Source organism: Bombyx mandarina, chromosome 10 (assembly GCF_030267445.1).
Source record: "Bombyx mandarina strain Sakado chromosome 10, ASM3026744v2".
Classification (NCBI taxonomy): Eukaryota; Metazoa; Arthropoda; class Insecta; order Lepidoptera; family Bombycidae; genus Bombyx; species Bombyx mandarina.
In genome coordinates this window covers 9,847,042-9,867,199 of record NC_143217.1, presented here as the reverse complement: position 1 = coordinate 9,867,199, position 20,158 = coordinate 9,847,042, and the positions used below count along the sequence as shown (strand labels likewise).

At 38.5% G+C, this 20,158-nt stretch overlaps 1 protein-coding gene across 1 annotated transcript; it reads left to right on the top strand.

The window, feature by feature from the left end:
- The first annotated feature begins 2,109 nt into the window (after positions 1-2,109).
- Nop17l (PIH1 domain-containing protein Nop17-like) lies at positions 2,110-7,801 on the top strand. The gene is made up of 3 exons (XM_028185157.2): positions 2,110-4,484; positions 5,101-5,221; positions 6,438-7,801. The coding sequence occupies exons 1-3, from the start codon at positions 2,482-2,484 to the stop codon at positions 6,774-6,776; spliced, it is 2,463 nt and encodes an 820-aa protein (XP_028040958.2). The 5' UTR covers positions 2,110-2,481; the 3' UTR covers positions 6,777-7,801.
- The last annotated feature ends 12,357 nt before the right edge of the window (positions 7,802-20,158 follow it).

The window sequence follows — 20,158 nt, the reverse complement described above, 5'->3', positions numbered from 1 at the left end:
TACCGTACCATATTTAAGTGTTTCTTTAGGGATTTTATGATCTGGTATAGTCCCCGGCACGTAACTTGGCAAGAGTCGTTATACCGGTGACTCACATGCGCACGAATACGCAAACCCGCAAGTGTAGGACGACATTTGCAAATGATTATGCAAAGTTGCGCGCAAACATTCGTATAATGTACGAATATTTGCCCGCATGTGAGTGGCCGGCATTAGATGCGCAGAAGTCGTTTTTTAGGTTTCTTTAGCGGGACGCGGGGAAAGACGTAGCACCGTTCCGAGCGCGCGATTGGTGAGTCAGTCGACGCTCCCCTCCCGCACCGTGTCCACGTTCCGTTCGCTCCCGGCTACACATGCGCCTACTAAGTTGTAGGAACCCTTTGTTTATATTAATTTTTTTTTAGGAATTGTTATTATTGTTTAAATTTAGTTTTTGTTACGAGTGTTATTGTTTTAAATTTGTTTGCAATGCCAGGACCAAATACCAATGACCATATAGTAGATTCAGTCACTGAGCGTTTTATTATTTACGCCAGTGACGACAGCGACTCTTCGTTATGTCGACGATGAGGAGCCAACTCCTTCCACCAGCTCAGGTGCTACCATAAATTTGATCCAAGGGGTAGTACTATTAGAAAATGACAGTGACGACGGCGACACATAATTTTTAATATTAAGTATATTTTTTAAAATAAACTCCTTAACTTTTAATTGTATTTTATTTATAACACCTAATACACTTCACGAATTCCTCTCTTTTCTTTAACTTTCTTCAAAACACACAGGCTTAAAAATAAGTTATGGCAAATAAACAATAAAATAAAATTAAATGAAATTATATGCGCGCAATAAAAGTGACCATTTTTTTGTTGCAATGTGCACTATGCGCGACATTACCCCCACTACACCAAAACCTTGCCAACCTACGTGCCGCTTACTATAACTATGACCTTTTTTTATGGCAATAGTTTTAACTTTATGATTTGTAATTTAATGTAATGTAAAATGGTGGTTATTTACTTTTCAGTAAAGATTCCTTTTTCAGTGGACTTTTTGGAGGATCTCGAAACGGCTTTGTTTCATTTTCTCACATTTGTGCATTTTCGTAGCTACTAAACTGTTAATAAACAACCGTTATTACACATTTAAACCTGAAGAAACATTAATACACGAAATAAAACAAATCTCCTAACTTCACTCCTGGCATTCCTACCATAAGTAATAAGTGTGTCTTAAATATTAAGCATATGCGTGTCTTACTTATTTATAGTAAGTGTAAAATTATCAGTAGTTCATAACTTATCTTGTAGTATTGTCGCAAAATATCGATATTTCAGTTTAACTTTCGATATTTTATGTGATTTTTAATGTTTCTATCGGACATTTCACGATTAATAGATTTAAAATTCTAAGTATTTTCATTTTCCAAATAGAATAGACAAATAGAATATTTATAAGCAACATAGATTGGATTATAATACATAGGTAATTAAATATCTTTATCGTTGCTTTTGCTTTTATATAGTTCATTTTTGATTTATTAGAACAAACATTTGTTAATTACGATTTATGAAGGAATATGATATTTTTGAGCTAAATTAGATTAAATTTAATAAGCTTTAGAACATCAGTTTTTGTTTTCAAATTAGACTTGTGTTTAAAAAATTTTTTAAAGATACTAACATACAATTAATATAGCTTATCGATGTAATCAGAGATATTGTATATTGATGCTATTTCAATGCTCTTTATTATTATTTTCCATGTTAGACACTAGAGTATAGAACATCAGTTTTTGTTTTCAAATTAGATTCGTATTTAAAAAAAAATTTTAAAGATACTAACGTACAATTAATGTAGCTTATCGATGTAATCAGAGTTAGATATTTTATGTATATTGATGCTATTTCAATGCTCTTTATTATTATTTTCCATGTTACACACTAGAGTATAATACAATAACACATAAATGATACACACAAAAGAGAAAACTAATTTATTTATAAGCCCCAGGACAGGGGTCAAAAATTGTATAAAACCTGATCTGAGGATAAATAGACGGCTCTGCGTTATTTACTAAATATAGTTTCTTTACGGATTATTAGGTAGTGTTTTGGTTTTTGTTGGGGTCTCAGATTCGGCTTCGATTTATTTTCAGCTACAATGTCTGATAAAATGTTTTTTACTTTACAAAACAATGGAACAATATAATCAACAGCATTTTAAAATTTTCGACTGGAAATCTCCCATTCAAAAGTTAAATTTTGATTTTTGTCGAGATAACAGTAGACCGAAAATCTAAAATCATCAATCGCGTCGTGATACAGTGTAATTTAATATAGATTTATTAAGTACCTTGATTTTTATAACTTGCAACATTTTTGTATCACGATCGGACGGACGTCAGCTGGAAAATTTATTGTGGGTGCGTAGAAATATTGGTGTTTATTTATATACCAAGCAAGTTACAGCGTAATCACAATGGCAACAGGAGTAAAACCTCGTGATGAAGACATACAATTTTCTAGATCGGATCTAGAAGCTATACAAGACGCATTGAAAAATAAGAAATTTCGAGAGCTTCTCACCGAGTACTGCGAAGAAGTACGTGACCCGGCGAACCAAGCTCTATATCAGAAAGAAATGACACAATTCGAGAAGGAACGTGGATACGATGTAACATTCATAAATCCAAAGGGAGGTTATGTTATCAAAACAAGTGTGGCCGGCGACAGAATAGCTTTTATTAATATTTGCAGTAATGATAACATCGGCAAACCTTCGCACAACATTCAAGAAGTTAACGGAAAAAGGGGTATGAACTGGCAAATCCCATATTCATTATTGCCACCCCGGGAAGATTATGTTCAAAATAAGAAACGTTGCGTGATTTACGATGTCGTTTTCCATCCCAATACACTTCGGATGGCAGAGGTTAACAAACAGTTTCGAGAATTAGTTAATAATACAGCATTTGAGGGGTTACAAAAAACTTATAATATTCATTTGGACGTCAATAATTTTCGGCTTCCAAAATCATCTTACAAGGGTATGGCTGTACCAGCGGTGATACGAAAAGAAGACCCTAACTATAAGCCCCCCGATGAAGAAGAAAGCCAGGAATTATCGCCAGAGATAATGGAAAAATTGTATCCTCAACATTCATACTCTGATCAAAATACTGAGGTATTCAAAGCAAGTAAACCTGTAATAGATCAATGGAAAAAACCCAGAAAAGTACTTTCAGAATTTAATCACATAACTGATAATGGATATACCATACCTAAATATGTCATAAAACAGCAAAAGAATATAGATCTTCAAGAATTTACATACCACAGAGAGAGCAAACAATACTGTGCTATACCAAGTCAAATTGTCATTGAAGTAAACTTGCCACTTTTATCTTCTACTAAAGAATGCACTTTAGATGTGAAAGAACAATCTTTATATTTGATATCTGAAAAACCAGCCAAATATAAATTAAACATCTCTCTTCCCTATCAAGTAAATGAAGAATGTGGTAATGCTAAGTTTGACAAAAGTTTACATAAGCTCATAGTAACCCTACCAGTGGTTAAGAAAAATTTAGTTCAAACTAATAAAGACAGCCACAAAATAGATAGTGGTCTTGAAAGTGAATCAAATGCTTCCCAAAGTGATGAGGAGAATAATAATTCCTCAAATTTAGTAACGGAACTTTCATCAACTGAGAGCAAGATTCAGGAAATAATTGAACCCTGTACTCAAAATCGAATAAATAATTTTTTTGAAGAATCTCTTGCCTACACGCTACCTAAATACACATACAACATCCTCGATGATGTAGTTGCCTTAACATTCCACGTGAAAAACACTGAACCTGATTCAGTTGAAGTTAAAACTGATGGTTCCAAAATTAATATTAAATTTACTTCTACAGGCTCTGGTTTTGTGCCCATTTATTATGCTGCAACTATTGTGTTCAATGATAACGTTGTATTTGAAAATGTTGTTGGAGAAGCTTGGGACAACAATGTCATTTTACAAATTGAGCTTAATAGTAATGTTCCACAAAAATTTCTAATTGGTCTAGGTGATTCTTTGACTGAAGAACATTTAGACAATTCCCAACTTAAAAAAAATGACTCTTCATCTGAAGAAAATCCTAGCACAGCAGTAACAGAATTAGTTACTCCAGTTGTTGAAGTAACAAACTTAGGTTCTGAGACTAACATTGTTGTATCTACCAATGTTGATGACTGCGATGATGATATTGATTCATACACACTAGAAGACAGAAAAATTGTGTGGACTGAGACATACAGGAGTGAGACTGGAGCCAAGAGTATACTCCGTAAATCGAGTTCTCGCAGTTATTCTGAATCAAGCATTGGGGATATTGCATCATCTATGGATTATATTAGCTCTGATTGCATACCTGAAGAGTCTAGTTTTAAAAAGACTGTTAGGTTTAATAATGTTATCGCTAGACAGTTTTACAGGTAAATATTTATGATATTAAATATCTTTATCAATTTGGGTGAAACATAATCTTTTGAATTTTTGTACAGTAGAAAGATAAAACAGTGTTCATTTGGAGTTTAAAATAATTTGATGCCCCATACTTATTTAAAGGAATTTTAAACTGCCAATTTTTTGCTCAAACAATTAAAGTTTACGCATATGCATATTTTTACTTCCTCATCATTCATCCTTTCAGATGGTAATACTATTCAAAGCATTAGCCAGTCAATGCATGTTAGCTACACATTGACAGGCGATTACTTCTGAGACCATATGAGAGTGCTGATATGTCCATGTCTACCACACTCATATCTATTTTGGATGAGAGGAATACCCAATGCAATCCAAATTCAGTTATTGTGAATAATTTGTATTCAGTTTGATTTATTTACTCATTGAAGCTTACTTAGCTTACTCATGGAAATGCCTTGAATAAATCAAACCATTGAGTAATTATTTAAATACGTGTTTATCAATGTTTATTTCACAATCTATATATCAATCTTTCTTATCTGAGTTTGTTATTTTCAAGAAATGATAATAGTGGATTTCATAAGTTTATGTTGTCTAATGTATATTATATAATTTTTTCAGGTACAATTCTTCTATTGAAGGTCAGAAAAAGAAAAATCAACGCAAGAAGAGTAAAAAGAGAAATCTGGAGAGAAGGAAAAGTGAAAGTGAAGCAGAAGAAGAATGTGGAAATACTCTTCAGGTATGTTAGCTTCTTACTTATAAGCTTGTTGATGAAGCAAATAAAAAATAAACACGTTTCATATGGTCTGGCATACAGCACTTTTGTCTAACTTATCACCTTAAGGAATTCCCGAGCGACTCTGCAAGTTGTTTGCTATCTATTTGGATGAGCGGAGCATCACAGTAGTAGACGACTGCTGCTCCTATAGCATGACCGTTAGTTCTGGCGTTCCACAAGGATCGGTGCTCTCCCCCACGGATCGGTGCTCTCCCCCACGGTTTTCATCCTGTAAATGAATGCGATTCTATCTATTGATGGCTTGCGTCGTTATGCAGATGACAACACCGGGATGTTCGATATATCAGGCATCAAACTCTCGAAGCATAGTGCAGGAGAGACGATCAAATCATGGGTCTGAAGTGAAGAAAACTCTGAACACTTCAATTCAACCCATTGAAGGCAGGGTTGCGCGTTCACTGCGAAAAAGGACTCCTGTCATGGTGCCGCAATTCCAAAGAGTATCCTTGCAACCTTTCACGAGTATTGGGATACTAGGGGTCAATTTTTCGAACTATGTCCAATTTTGGAGTAATTTCAAGGGCAAAGCCAAGTTGACGTCCAAAATACTGGGAATTCTCAACAGAGCGGAGCGGTATTTCGCGCCTGGACAAAGACTTGCTTTACAAAACACAAGTTCGTCCTCGCGTGGAGTACTGGTCCCACCTTCTAGGCCGGGGCTCCCAAATACCAGCTACTTTCATTTGACTCCATAAAGAAGAGGGCCGTTCGGATTATCGATGATCCCATTATCGTGGAATCTTTTGGCCCAAATTCTATTTATAAACGTATATTTGTCAATAAAATATCATTATCAAGTTTATAATAACATACATAAAACAATTGTTCAGCTTAGTAATACATATTTTGTTTTTTAAGAATGAATCGAAACGTGACATTATTTTCTCCTATTTCTACAAACTTTCTTCATTCTCGTGTGAACGGACACTAATAACGCAGACCGATCGAGTTACAAAAACAACTTATTTAGCAGAAGCGTTATTTCATGTTTGTAATTTACATAGGAGTTTCTACAAAATATCGCAACAAAATCGTCAGCGTTTTTTTTCTCCGTTTTATAGGTCAAAAAACGAAAACAAGTATTGTTCTTAAATTTGTATGTTAAAGATACTGAGATATATCATTTTAAACGTCTTTATGAATATTATGTTCGCAGAGTTCCAAACAAAGGTCGAAGTCAGCATTGAAACAGCGACGCGACAGCGGTCTAGCGGACACGTCCGACGCCGAAGAATGCAAAACATCGGATTCGTACAACAATCACGAATTCAACATAAACGCTAAACCAACAAAATACGTAAACAAGGCTGGAATCGTTGACGCGAAATCAGAATTTCGGGATTCCGGAAAGCATTCGAAGAAACTCGAAGGAGATTCTGTTAATTGCGAAAATATTAAACACAAAACGAACCTCTATGATCCCGAAAGGTTAAACAAAGGAAAATATTTAGAAGTTTCCTTTAAAAACGATCTCATATTTGATTTGGACATGTAAGCTCAGCCATGTTCGCTACTAAGCAACTTAAAGTTAATGTAAGGCGCGTAACGCCTTTTACTACGATTTTACAATCTATTGAGGACACCCCAGTTTTAATTTAAAATTTTATTCATAGATTTAGTATTATAACATTTCAGAGTTATGTTCCTTTCATTGATTTGAGTGCGATTTATAGACTGTAGAATGTTGTTTCTAGGTTTATGGCAACGGACTATTCGATCCGCATAATACATTCGGTCAATTAATAATTTTATAAGTTAAGTAGTTTTAGAGTATATCGTTTTCAGAAGTTGTCTTACTTTAAATAATTTTTGCTCACACCAGACAATATTTCAAATGTGAACGAGTGGTACAAACTAGTGATTATTATATATACACATGGCTTGATGTCCAGTGTAAGTTTTTAAAAGCACTGCACAGTGATCAATTAAATTAATACACGTTTATACACATTTTATTATATATACAAATAATAATTAAATAATCAAACATCCGATCCAGTCTTGCATATGAAAATTGTTTATTTGTAGATTTTTTTGAATCTTGATTAACGATTAATGGTTAATTTATATTTGGTCTTGATCTAAACAATATGGTAGTGAGTGAGTGGTTTAATAAAGGAGAGTCAAGTGTGTACCGGCTACCGTCTTGATGAGTTACAGCTGTATCTAGGGTTGACACTAACTAGCCAATAGTAGTGTAGTGTATATATTATTATGCTACTTACAATACAGAAAATAGAATGCACTACTAACCTTTTTTTTTTTATTAACCTTTATTTTTGTTTAAAAATTCACTAACCATACAAAAACTATTAAAATATGCGAGTTAATGACCCTAGCTCATAACTTTATGCGAGTAAAACGAACAGCTTGTCTTAAAATTAATCCCAAACTGTTGTCATAAACAATGCATTTAGTTAATTTAGAAACGAATGATTTGTAATAATTAATTATAGTTATTTAACGTATGAATGTGATTCAGTGTTTTTGGGAGTATACAAAATAAAAAATGTGAAATTATGGTATTTTGTTTCCTTGGTCACATATTATTATAGGTACGATGATATAGGTATCTCAGGAAATGTTGAATTGTAACGGTACTCATTGGTAGTTTTACTTAATACAAATGTTCACGATTGATTTCCACGGTGAAGGCATAACATCCTGTAATAAAAATCAAACCCGAAAAATTATAATTTACGTATTTACTAGTGGCAGGACCTCTTGTAACTTCGTGTGGGTAGGTACCACCACCAAGTCTATTTCAGCCGTGAAGCAGTAAGGCTTTTTGGTTTGAAGGGTGGAGCAGCCGTTGTAACTATACCTATTGGGAACTTAGAACTTATTCTCAAGGTGGGTGGCGCATTTACGTTGTAGATGTCAATGGGCTCCAGTAACCACTAAACAGTAGGTGGGCTGTGAGTTCATCCACTCATCTAAGCAATAATAAAAAATAAATAAAACGAAACTTACGAATACCTCCGAGTAAAAAAGAACTGGTGTAGAACATTTTGTTAACGATCCCGCACGGGTAGATACCACCGACCCACCCATTTCGGCTGCGAAGCGCTAATGCGTTCCCGTTGGAAGGGCGGGGCAGCGGTTGTGATATAATACTCATTCTTAGAACTCATCTCTCAAAATGGGTGACTACATTTACGTTGTTAATGTCTACGGTGACCTAGTGATCTAGTCTAAAAAGATAAACTAAACAAAACAATCTTCTCCGTTAGGCTCTACAATATCTTAACATCCTATGTTTGATTTTAATATTTTTCATTGGTTTTAAAGACAAACGAGCATACTGACGCTTGAAAGGCAAACGTGACTAAGCAACAATGCGTGAACTTTACAGTAGACTAATTTAAAGTTGAAATATACCTAAAAAAATCTATTTTAACGAATCTAGCTGTAGGATTGAAATTATTTGAATAGACCTAGAAATATATTTTTTTTGTGCATTGAATATGGTTATTGCCTATCATTTATGCATAAAGCAGTTATTGTCGGTTAGTCGCTTGCCTTTCAAGCGTCGATACGTTCCCCCTAGTAGTCAATGGTGGTTATGCAAGACAGTAATGCCTAGCACAGCCATGCCGCTGAAGACATGTCGCACCGCTGTCATTCGGAAATTGCATAGTACGTGGCAAAATTATATGTGGAAAAGAACTGAATGATGAATTAGTAGGAATGATTCGACCCAGGTCGTCAGAGTTACGACGGTAGAATAATAACAGAGTCAAACAATTCCTCAGAACATTTCACATGGAACATAGGATACAAGAGAGTAGTTAGACATTGTGGTGAAGGATAGGTTGATATTTGATAAGATTTTACGGATTAGAATTGAGACATCCGTGCCTTATCAGGAAAATAGTGTATCTAGTTATGCGAATATGATGATATAACGATATGATCTCAGGGCAGGTAGATATCAACTTTCTTGAGAAAATGCGTAGTGTATAAAATACTATAACCTGTTCACGAAAGACTTCACGACGAAATAATTATTATGTAATGAGTTGAAGCCCGATCGTGTAATCAATTTATTAAATTGCGTATTCAGTAGTCGTAGGGTGGTGGATTGTGAGCACGTAAAATCCTGAGTATTCCTCGAAATAGTTTTGGAAAAAATCTTGTTCATGGTGCCTGTCCCGCACCAAAGCGAGAGGCTGATTTCGTTTTAGATATGATTACAAGCAAATTCTTGACCTATTTGCGATACTTACTTTGATAAGCGACTTTTTACTGCCCAATGCAATTTTATTCTCTGTATCATGTCAGTACTTATTGAGTATGTTTTATCTTTTCTAAAATAAAAAGTACACATCAGTAGATATAAAATAAACTTCTCATTTCTGTGTGCGTATAAAAACAATGATAAATTAACTTCACTAAAGCTCTCTCTCCACTCTAATTAAGTTAATTATACAAAACTCACTTAAATAAAAAAAAAAGTATTCTCCATTTGAAAACATTTGCCGTATTTTGCGTAACAAAATTTACCCCAACGGACTAATTAACGGTTCACAGAAAGACAAATAACAATTTTGTTTCGTCAATTTCTTTATGATTAAAAGTAACGCTGTATTTTTGAAGAACAGTCACAAAGAAAATCTGAATGACGAATATTTACAAAAAAACTTTTCCACACGAGGCCGCGAGGGTGGGAAATCTCTCTGGAAAAGCGATAGTACTAATTAGTACCTACTGATTATGAGACAATCCACTAGACACATCTGCCTGTTCGTGCCTTATTTATGTTAAACAAAAATGTCATTAATACGTAGGAGTAAAATGAAATGTTTTTATCATTATCATTTTATCATATCAAATATTAATATTTGTTTTAATTTTATACTTGAATTTATCCTATTTCATTGTAAAGCCGACAATTATGTTGTATATCCTCTGTTAGTATCTAGCGTAACTGTTTTATTATTAGAATGATTTGAAATATCCAAAGATAGGCAAGCCATTTTGGTTTCTACGACACCTAAAAAAAAAACTAACGCTTTATAAAGCACGATTCCACCTCTCCTTTCTGACGGATCGTTTGAAACCAAATAAATCAATTTAATAATAAATAATTATTAACGCTATTATTATATATTTTATAACGAAATTATTTGGTGCGTTTCTACAGTTAACATTATAGTAATGAGACATGTTAGAACTTCAACATGCTTGGATTGTAGAACTTAGAGTTCACCGATGGATCATAAAGATAGTTAGATAGTAGAGTTATCTCTCTTAACTCTTAACTTCTATTCTATTTTATCATTATGATGCAGTTTTGACGCTTTTATATGGTTGTGATTGGTCAGGTCATATAACGCAGTTTTACTGATGTTCGTGAGGAATGTTGACCTACAAGACTTGGGCCTCGAATCGATCCGCAAACAGTTTTTTTTATGATTGAAATTTTACTGGTAGCCCGAAGGCCTTTTCAGTTTCACCAGGACAGGTGGGCGAGCAAAGGCTCAGCCAGGAGGGGTGGGATTTGCTAACAACTGCCCGAGCGCCTCCAAAGGAGACCTAACAATTGCTTCGCGAGTGAATCTACTACCGGACCGGAATCGCGACCCGCTGAGAAGATCCGGCGAGAAACTCAGCGGGCTGATGCATGGGTTAGGTTACACGTCGACCTCTTTGTCGAGTTCGACGAGTACGGTTACCGGGGTCTCTAAGCCTGCTCCTAGTATTAGAGCTGAAGGCGTCTAATGCAAAGGTTATTGGATCTGAGGCATCCGTAAGGACGTGTCTAGGGCGTCGACGGTGACTGGCTCCTGCATGATTAGGAGTCGGGGAGTAGTCAGCGGCGGCAACGGTACTTCGATAAGGCTATGCGTCATGATAATCACCTTACAGTCCCAGATTAGAATTAAGAACCTTTCTTACAGTCCCAGATCCCAGACCTAAATATGTGAAAAAGGGGGTGAAGTTCACGCTATAACTTCTATTTGCTGCGGTAACTGTTTATCATCAAGGACTTTAATGAACTTGAAATTTCCATATTGCATTCGAATCAATATCCGAAATTAATCGAGAGTTGAAAACCACAAAACCACTTTGTGAATTGTTAAATTTTCATTGAAATACTATAGAATTAATAACTAAATAACTAATTATTATTACTACTTACCATAATTAACTTATAAGTTGTGAACTGGTGAGGTACCTAGGCGGCACTGAAAAGGGGATGGCCCATTTTCGGCCCAAAGCGGACAATAGATTATAGAAAAAATACTTAGTGCATTAATTTTGTCATAAATAAATATGCATTTACTTTCTTGCAAATAAGCGCCACTATAGTTTACAATAAGTAGTTTAAAAAAAGTAACTCTATTGAAAAAACAAGGATTTTTATTTTTGCGGGAAAAATATTGCCAGCTTCAAATCCTTTTACGTATGAAGTAAATATTTTGAGTATATAAATAAAACATATAAATAAACCATTTTAAGTATTATCATTAATCAAACGATTTTAATGGATTTTATGCACATAAAATAACATCGAAGACATACCCATTGGACTTTAACTTGTAACTATACTTGAGACCTTAGAACTTATATCTCAAGGTGGGTGGCGCATTTACGTTGTAGATGTATGTGGGCTCGAGTAACCACTTAGCAACACCAGGGTGGCTGTGAGCTCGCCCACCCATCTAAGCAATAAAAAAAACTTTACTAGTATTGTTATTTAAATATGTACAACTAAAACAAAAACATAAAAAATAATGTGTACTCGTAAAAAAAGATTAAGATATAAATCAATTATCGGTTATTTAAAAAAATAATCGATATATGAATTTCATGTAATTATTTTTCTTTATACTGACAGCACTGAATTTAATCTGACTGACTTAGGCTATAAGGTCCTGTAACCATTGGCCGTAAATAAATAAATAAAAAAAAAAAAAATCTGACTGACTGACACTTCGCTTGCTGCTTGTGGTGTTGTGCTTGCGTACAAAATGGATGTGTTTTGATTTTTCTTCGATTTATTTTACTTTTATCAATAACGTTTCATACTACGACTAAAAAACATTGTGTGAATTGTGGTTTTACCCTGACCGAGATTTAAAACCGTGTATATGCTCTCCTTTGCTATTTTTAGATGATACTAATTGTGTATGAAGATGACGAAAATATAGATATTTAAAGAATTAAGTGTGTTTTTATACCCTATTGGATAAAAATAAATTAGGAACATCTTAAACATTAAGAAAAGAAAAGTTCTTGAAGTATCTCACAATCCGACACTTATTTATATAGAAAATTAACCTCAAAACGAGTTTTTATTTTTATTATATTTTTTATAATAGTGGCGTCAATTTCAATATATTTTTTAGATATCCAATACATTTAAGAATTTGAATCAGTACATTTTTATAGTAATATTTGATGTCCATCTTGGGCCTAGCACACTATGGAGAGTGGGCAATCCCCTTTCGGGAATTAACGAAGTGACACAACATTACTATTTAAAAATGTATTTATTGCTTTTCGAAGTATTCTCCGCGAAATTTGACACATCTTTCCATACGATGGAATCAGTCATTGATGCAACCATTCCATTCGGAAGTTGGGGTCTCCAAAATGACCGCTTTGTAGGCGTCTACAGCTTCTTCAGGTGATGAAAATCTCAGTCCACGCAATTTATTCTTTATTTTAGGGAAAGTATAGAAATCATTAGGGCTTAGGTCGGGGCTGTACGGCGGATGGTATAATAATTCTATGTTTTCTTGCTCTAAAAACTCTTTTGTTCTGTGCGCGGTGTGAGAACTCGCATTGTCGTGATGGAGGATGATGCGGCGGTTGCAGTTCTCTTTACGGAGTTCAGAAACGACCTGTGGCAAACAAATGCTAGTATACCAATCTGCATTAACCGTTCTTTGTCCCTCAAGAGGAATAGTCGTAACATGGCCGGTTTTGGAGGCAAACGTGGCCACCATTTTTTTTGCAACACTCCGTGAACGAACAATTTTTGTTGGCTTTAACTCATTTTCGAACACCCAAACTCGTGACTGGTTCTTTGTTTCGGGTTCGTACGCGTATATCCAGAATTCGTCACCTGATACCATGTTGTATACAGCATTTGAGGATCCTGCGTGGAATCTTTCGAGAGCTCTGACGCACCAAGTAACGCGAGCCGCTTTTTGCTCTTCACAGAGCGAATGCGGTATCCATCGGGAAAACAACTTTTGTACACCTAATTGTTCATGCAAGATTATTTGTATTTGACTCATGCCAATGTCTAAAGTTGCCTGAATTTCGCGGTATGTCACATGTAGATCTTCCTCAATCAGCTTACGCACAGCATCAACGTTTTCTTGGGTGACTGCAGTTTTTAGACGACCTTGACGGGGATCATCACTGAGCTTGACACGTCCACGTTGAAACTCAGCAAACCAGCGATAAATTGTGGTTTTGGATGGGGCTTCATCACCAAATGCAGAAATCATCCGGTCAACACACTGTTTTTGTGTTAAACCCTTCGATCAACAATAGTAACTGATGATCGAAGGTTAAACCACTTCGAAAGTCATAATAAATCATCGCTCTTGAATTTTCTCGAGTCAATTCCATTTTCTCAACGACTAAACAAGTTTGACAAAACCTCGTGACAAGACCTAGAATCTTTTTTTAAATAAACAAATGGTATTCGATTTTTAAAACCAAGGAGTTTTCAATTAAAAAGATTTTAATATGACAGGAACAGTGGAAATATTCCATTCCCGATACTTTTAGTGCAGCCCTCGTATGAATAAATTCTATATGATCTAAAGAAGACACTCGTAGAAATAAATAAAAATATTAAAAACTCCGGTTTTAAATTTATGACAACACTTCTACTTAAATTCAAATTATTTAAGAGAACAAAAGTGAGGTGAGGTAAATCAGAATACAAATAAAAAATGAACTTGGATGTCTCTGGGTCCATTATTGCCACCGTGCTCTTTTCTCAGGATGAAATGAGACAACGGAATTACGCACACCTCGGAGGACAAAGAGGCAGTATTTTTTGTTAATTTGTCAAGTTTTATTAACCTACTTTTTATACTTTCCTTATTTGGTCCAGTCAGCATGTAATTTGTATTCTTTTTTGTAAATAACGATGCTTATGTGCTGCGTATGTGGTAGCGGTGATTGCACCAAGTATTTATAATGATTTGCAATCATCGTTCATTCCAATAACATACTGTCAAACAGGCCAACAGCGGTGAGCAGTCGTGAATAGTTCCGTTTCGTACAAACTGCTTAGAGTACAACACAAAGTGTGTTCAGTGTGCTTAGTGCGTTTAACGTTCTCGATAGCGTATGTAGGTAGGTACCACCGCCCTGCCTATTTCTGCCGTGAAGCAGTAATTGTGGCGACATATATACAAGTTCCGAACAACAACATCTGGACCGTCGGTCTACCGAGCAATATCACCCGCTCGGTGGAAGATCTTCCCTTTGCCGTATATTCTTACAACTGGTGACCCCGACGTGATGTGAACAAGCAACCTTCTGATTCATCATCAGCGCATCAAGAACTTCGGCTACCACAATCCCCGCATTCTCGCAGATAAAAGCAAGTCATCGACAGTCGTCCCACAGCAAGCCACCATCGCAGCCGGCTCACCGCGCTTCCTGGTCCTACGGCACGCACCTACACTGCCTCATCACGCAGCATTCAAGCTCAGTCTCGACTCACCGCAGACTTCGAGCAGCACTGGCACTTACAAGCTAATCTCAGCACGGAAAACGATAACTAAAATGACACGACCTCCGGTCTCGGAGGGGAGTGATGTGGCGGGTAGCCATCATATAACGCAAGATAATTGACAGATGCCTGAATCTCGCTTGCGGCATTCTCAAGATAAAGCGCATATAAATGTATACAAGTTCCGAACAACAACATTCGGACCGTCGCTCTACCGAGCAATATCACCCGCTCGGTGGAAGATTTTCCCTCCGTCATATACCTCCAAAGTAATGCGTTTCGGTCTGAAGAGTAGGGCAGCCGTTGTAACTATACTGAGATTTTAGAACTTATATCTCAAGGTGGGTGGCGCGTTTACGTTGTGGCTATGGGCTGCAGTAACCACTTAACAGCAGGTGGGCTGTGAGCTCGACCATCCATCTAAGCAATAAATAAAAAAAAATATTGAGTTTCAAATTTCTAAAAAAAAGTGACTCCAGATTTTTAGTTTCGAATAGTATTACATACATAAAATTAAGTGAGAGTGGAGAGGGAAGTAATATTGATACTGGTTTCTATTATGGAACGTGTAACAATGCAGTGATTAATGACAGAAGCAACGCTGTGCCTTCGCGAGCAGAACTTAGCCACCTGTCAAATATGTTTCACAGCAGTGATGCAGGTTCAGCTCTGTTTGAGCATGTGCAAGAGGGGACTAACCGCGTGCTTGAGCAGTACCCATCTGCGGAGGTGGTGGTTCTTGGAGACTTTAACGCTCATCACCAAGAGTGGTTGGGGTCCAGAACCACTGACCTCCCGGGTCGGACTGCCTACGATTTCGCCTTGGCCTACGGCTTCTCCCAGCTGGTGACACAGCCCACCCGTGTCCCAGATATCGAGGGGCACGAGCCTTCTTTGTTGGACCTTCTGCTGACCACAGATCCGGCCGGATACAGTGTGGTGGTCGACGCTCCGCTTGGATCGTCTGATCACTGCCTTATTCGTGCTGCCGTACCACTCTCTCGTCCTGATCGTCGAACGACGACCGGGTATCGAAGAGTTTGGCGGTATATGTCAGCAGATTGGGATGGATTGCGTGAATTTTACGCATCCTACCCATGGGGGCGGTTCTGCTTTTCCTCTGCTGATCCTGACGTCTGTGCGGACCGTCTTAAAGACGTGGTGCTCCAGGGGATGGAATTGTTTATTCCCTCCTCTAAAGTGCCCGTTGGGGGTCGCAGCAGACCCTGGTATAACAATGCCAGCAGGGATGCTGCACACCTCAAGCGGTCCGCATACGTGGCATGGGATAATGCCAGGAGACGTCGGGATCCTAACATCTCAGGGGAAAGGCGGAAATATAACGCCGCTTCCAGGTCCTACAAGAAGGTGATTGCCAAGGCAAAGTCGGAGCACGTCGCTAGAGTTGGCGAGCGATTGAAGAGCTATCCCTCCGGGAGCCGTGCTTTTTGGTCGCTCGCCAAAGCTGCAGAAGGAAACTTTTGCAGGTCAAGTCTCCCACCACTGCGCAAGTCCGATGACAATCTGGCCCACAGCGCGAAAGAGAAGGCTGACCTTCTGGTCAAACTCTTCGCCTCGAACTCGACTGTGGACGACGGGGGTGCCACACCACCGAACATCCCCCGGTGTGATAGCTCCCTGCCGGATATCTGCTTCACACAGTGTGCAGTCAGGCGGGAGCTCCGACTCCTGGACGTCCATAAGTCGAGTGGGCCAGACGGCATCCCCGCAGTGGTTTTGAAAACGTGCGCCCCTGAGCTGACACCTGCGCTAACGCGTTTGTATCACCTCTCTTATTGCACTAACAGGGTTCCGTCTTCATGGAAGACCGCCCACGTCCACCCTATCCCCAAGAAGGGTGACCGGTCGGACCCATCGAGCTACAGGCCTATCGCGATAACTTCCTTGCTTTCCAAGGTGATGGAGCGAATAATAAATACACAACTCCTGAAGTATCTTGAGGATCGCCAGCTGATCAGTGACCGACAGTACGGTTTCCGTCACGGTCGCTCAGCTGGTGATCTTCTTGTATACCTTACTCACAGGTGGGCTGAAGCCTTGGAGAGCAAGGGCGAGGCTCTTGCTGTGAGCCTTGATATCGCGAAGGCCTTCGACAGGGTCTGGCATAGGGCACTTCTATCGAAGCTACCATCTTACGGAATCCCAGAGGGTCTCTGCAAGTGGATCGCTAGCTTTTTGGATGGGCGGAGCATCACGGTCGTTGTAGACGGTGACTGTTCTGATACCATGACCATTAACGCTGGCGTTCCACAGGGTTCGGTGCTCTCCCCCACGCTTTTCATCCTGTATATCAATGACATGCTGTCTATTGATGGCATGCATTGCTATGCGGATGACAGCACGGGGGATGCGCGATATATCGGCCATCAGAGTCTTTCTCGGAGCGCGGTGCAAGAGAGACGATCAAAACTTGTGTCTGAAGTGGAGAACTCTCTGGGGCGAGTCTCCGAATGGGGTGAATTGAACTTGGTTCAATTCAACCCGATAAAGACACAAGTTTGCGCGTTCACTGCGAAGAAGGACCCCTTTGTCATGGCGCCGCAATTCCAAGGAGTATCCCTGCAACCTTCCGAGAGTATCGGGATACTTGGGGTCGACATTTCGAGCGATGTCCAGTTTCGGAGTCATTTGGAAGGCAAAGCCAAGTTGGCGTCCAAAATGCTGGGAGTCCTCAACAGAGCGAAGCGGTGCTTCACGCCTGGACAAAGACTTTTGCTTTATAAAGCACAAGTCCGGCCTCGCATGGAGTACTGCTCCCATCTCTGGGCCGGGGCTCCCAAATACCAGCTTCTTCCATTTGACTCCATACAGAGGAGGGCCGTTCGGATTGTCGATAATCCCATTCTGTCGGATCGTTTGGAGCCTCTGGGTCTGCGGAGGGACTTCGGTTCCCTCTGTATTTTATACCGTATGTTCCATGGGGAGTGCTCTGAGGAATTGTTCGAGATGATACCAGCATCTCGTTTTTACCATCGCACCGCCCGCCACCGGAGTAGAGTTCATCCATACTACCTGGAGCCGCTGCGGTCATCCACAGTGCGTTTCCAGAGATCTTTTTTGCCACGTACCATCCGGCTATGGAATGAGCTCCCCTCCACGGTGTTTCCCGAGCGCTATGACATGTCCTTCTTCAAACGAGGCTTGTGGAGAGTATTAAGCGGTAGGCAGCGGCTTGGCTCTGCCCCTTGCATTGCTGAAGTCCATGGGCGACGGTAACCACTCACCATCAGGTGGGCCGTATGCCCGTCTGCCTACAAAGGCAATAAAAAAAAATAAAAAAAAAAAAAAAGTCCAGGCTATTGTCATGGCTACGCAACACCACCAATATATGTATGTATACTTAATCTGGCCATAAATACTGTTACAATTAAAAATAAACAAAATATTACATTTGAATTTGGAATCTGTCATTTTTATATGATTGCTCATTGAGTTTTCTCATTTTGGCGCCAATACATTGTACAATATTTTGCGATATTAAATGGAGTGGGGTGATAAAGAAAACCGAATCGCTGTGATTGCATTACACAAAGTAGGTATGGAGCCGAATGCAATTTTTAAAACTCTCCATACGCTTGGTATTAGTAAAATGTTCGTGTACCGGGCTATTAATAGGTGCAATGAGACCTCCTCTGTTTGTGACAGAAAAAGATCTAGCCGTCCACGTAGTGTTCGTACGAAAAAGGTGGCCTATAAGGGACGTACTGGTCATTTCTTAACTGATAATTTAAAAGAGAATAGGGTGGTAAAATCGAAACAACTACTGAAGCGGTACACAAAGGGAGGTCATAGAAAAAATTTGTTTACGGATGAGAAATTTTTTACAATTGAGCAACATTTTAACAAACAAAATGACCGTATTTATGTACGGCTTGCTCTAAACGCCATGATAATTTGGAGTCCCTAAAACAATCCGTACGATTGGCAGTGAAAAATTTTCCCATGGAAAGAGTGCGTGCTTCTATTGATAACTGGCCTCAACGTTTAAAGGACTGTATTGCAGCCAATGGAGACCACTTCGAATAAGCTTTTTATACTTTAAATTGTTTTATATTTATGTATTAAACTAACGCACGTGAAAGTAATAAATGTTATTTGCGATAGATTTTTTTTTATCTTTAATTGTAACAGTATTTATGGCCAGACTAAGTATAAGTATTATAACTTTTGTATCCATGAAACATTATGATAAATTGCAAAAATGTGCGAGTTACGTTGCGGTATTTCTCGTCTGTATTTCTATCAGAAATAGGAGTTTTATAAATTTTCATGGAATTGACGGGGCGCACCGCAACGAAAATCGATACGGTTCCAATCCTGCAAAAAGCCTCCACTGTGAAAGGTCTAGTGCTAATAATCCTGCAGCACAATCTGAGCGACTTGCTATGATTTAATGTACTCGCTCAACTACACCAGCGTCCGTTTAATAAATTATATTAAAACTGATCTACCGGAAACTAAACTGTTTTCTCTGCTAAATATTGAAGGTTAATGTGTTCAGTAACGGTAAGTTCAGCATTAAAAGGCTAAAACTTTTAATCCATCCCTTCAAGACAACTGTTTTGTTTGATTTGTTTTCTTTTTAAGATTAATTATTGAATAACATGGTACACGATCAGTACATGGGAATAAAAGCAGAAGAGTAGATCGTAATCAGTTAAAAACAGCCATGAGTTACATGGTGTCGGACGTGGGGGTTGCCTTGAGATGCTGAGCCTAAAGATATTAATGAGGTTCGATAACCGTACTCGTCGAATTCGGCAAAGAGTTCGACGTGCTACCTAACCTAAGCATCAGCCTGTCGAGTTTCTCACCGGAACTTCTCGGCGGGTCGCGATTCCGATCCGGTAGTAGATTCATTCGCGAAGCAGCTACTCTTGAGTTGTTAGATCTCCCTTGGAGGCGCTGTTAGAAAATCCCGCCCCTTCTGGCTGAGCCTTTGTTCGCCCACCTGTCTTTGTGAAACTGGAAAGGCCTCCGGACCACCAGTGAACACTACAAAAAAAATACATTAATGAGGATGTAAATTGCCGTGTGCGGCATTTACGGGGTGGTGGGAGGTGTGAGGAAGCGGGTGGCCCGGGCCGCCCAACCTGTGGCGTATCTGTTGCGCCGCCCGCCAACCGCGCGTCCCGGCGCTGCCT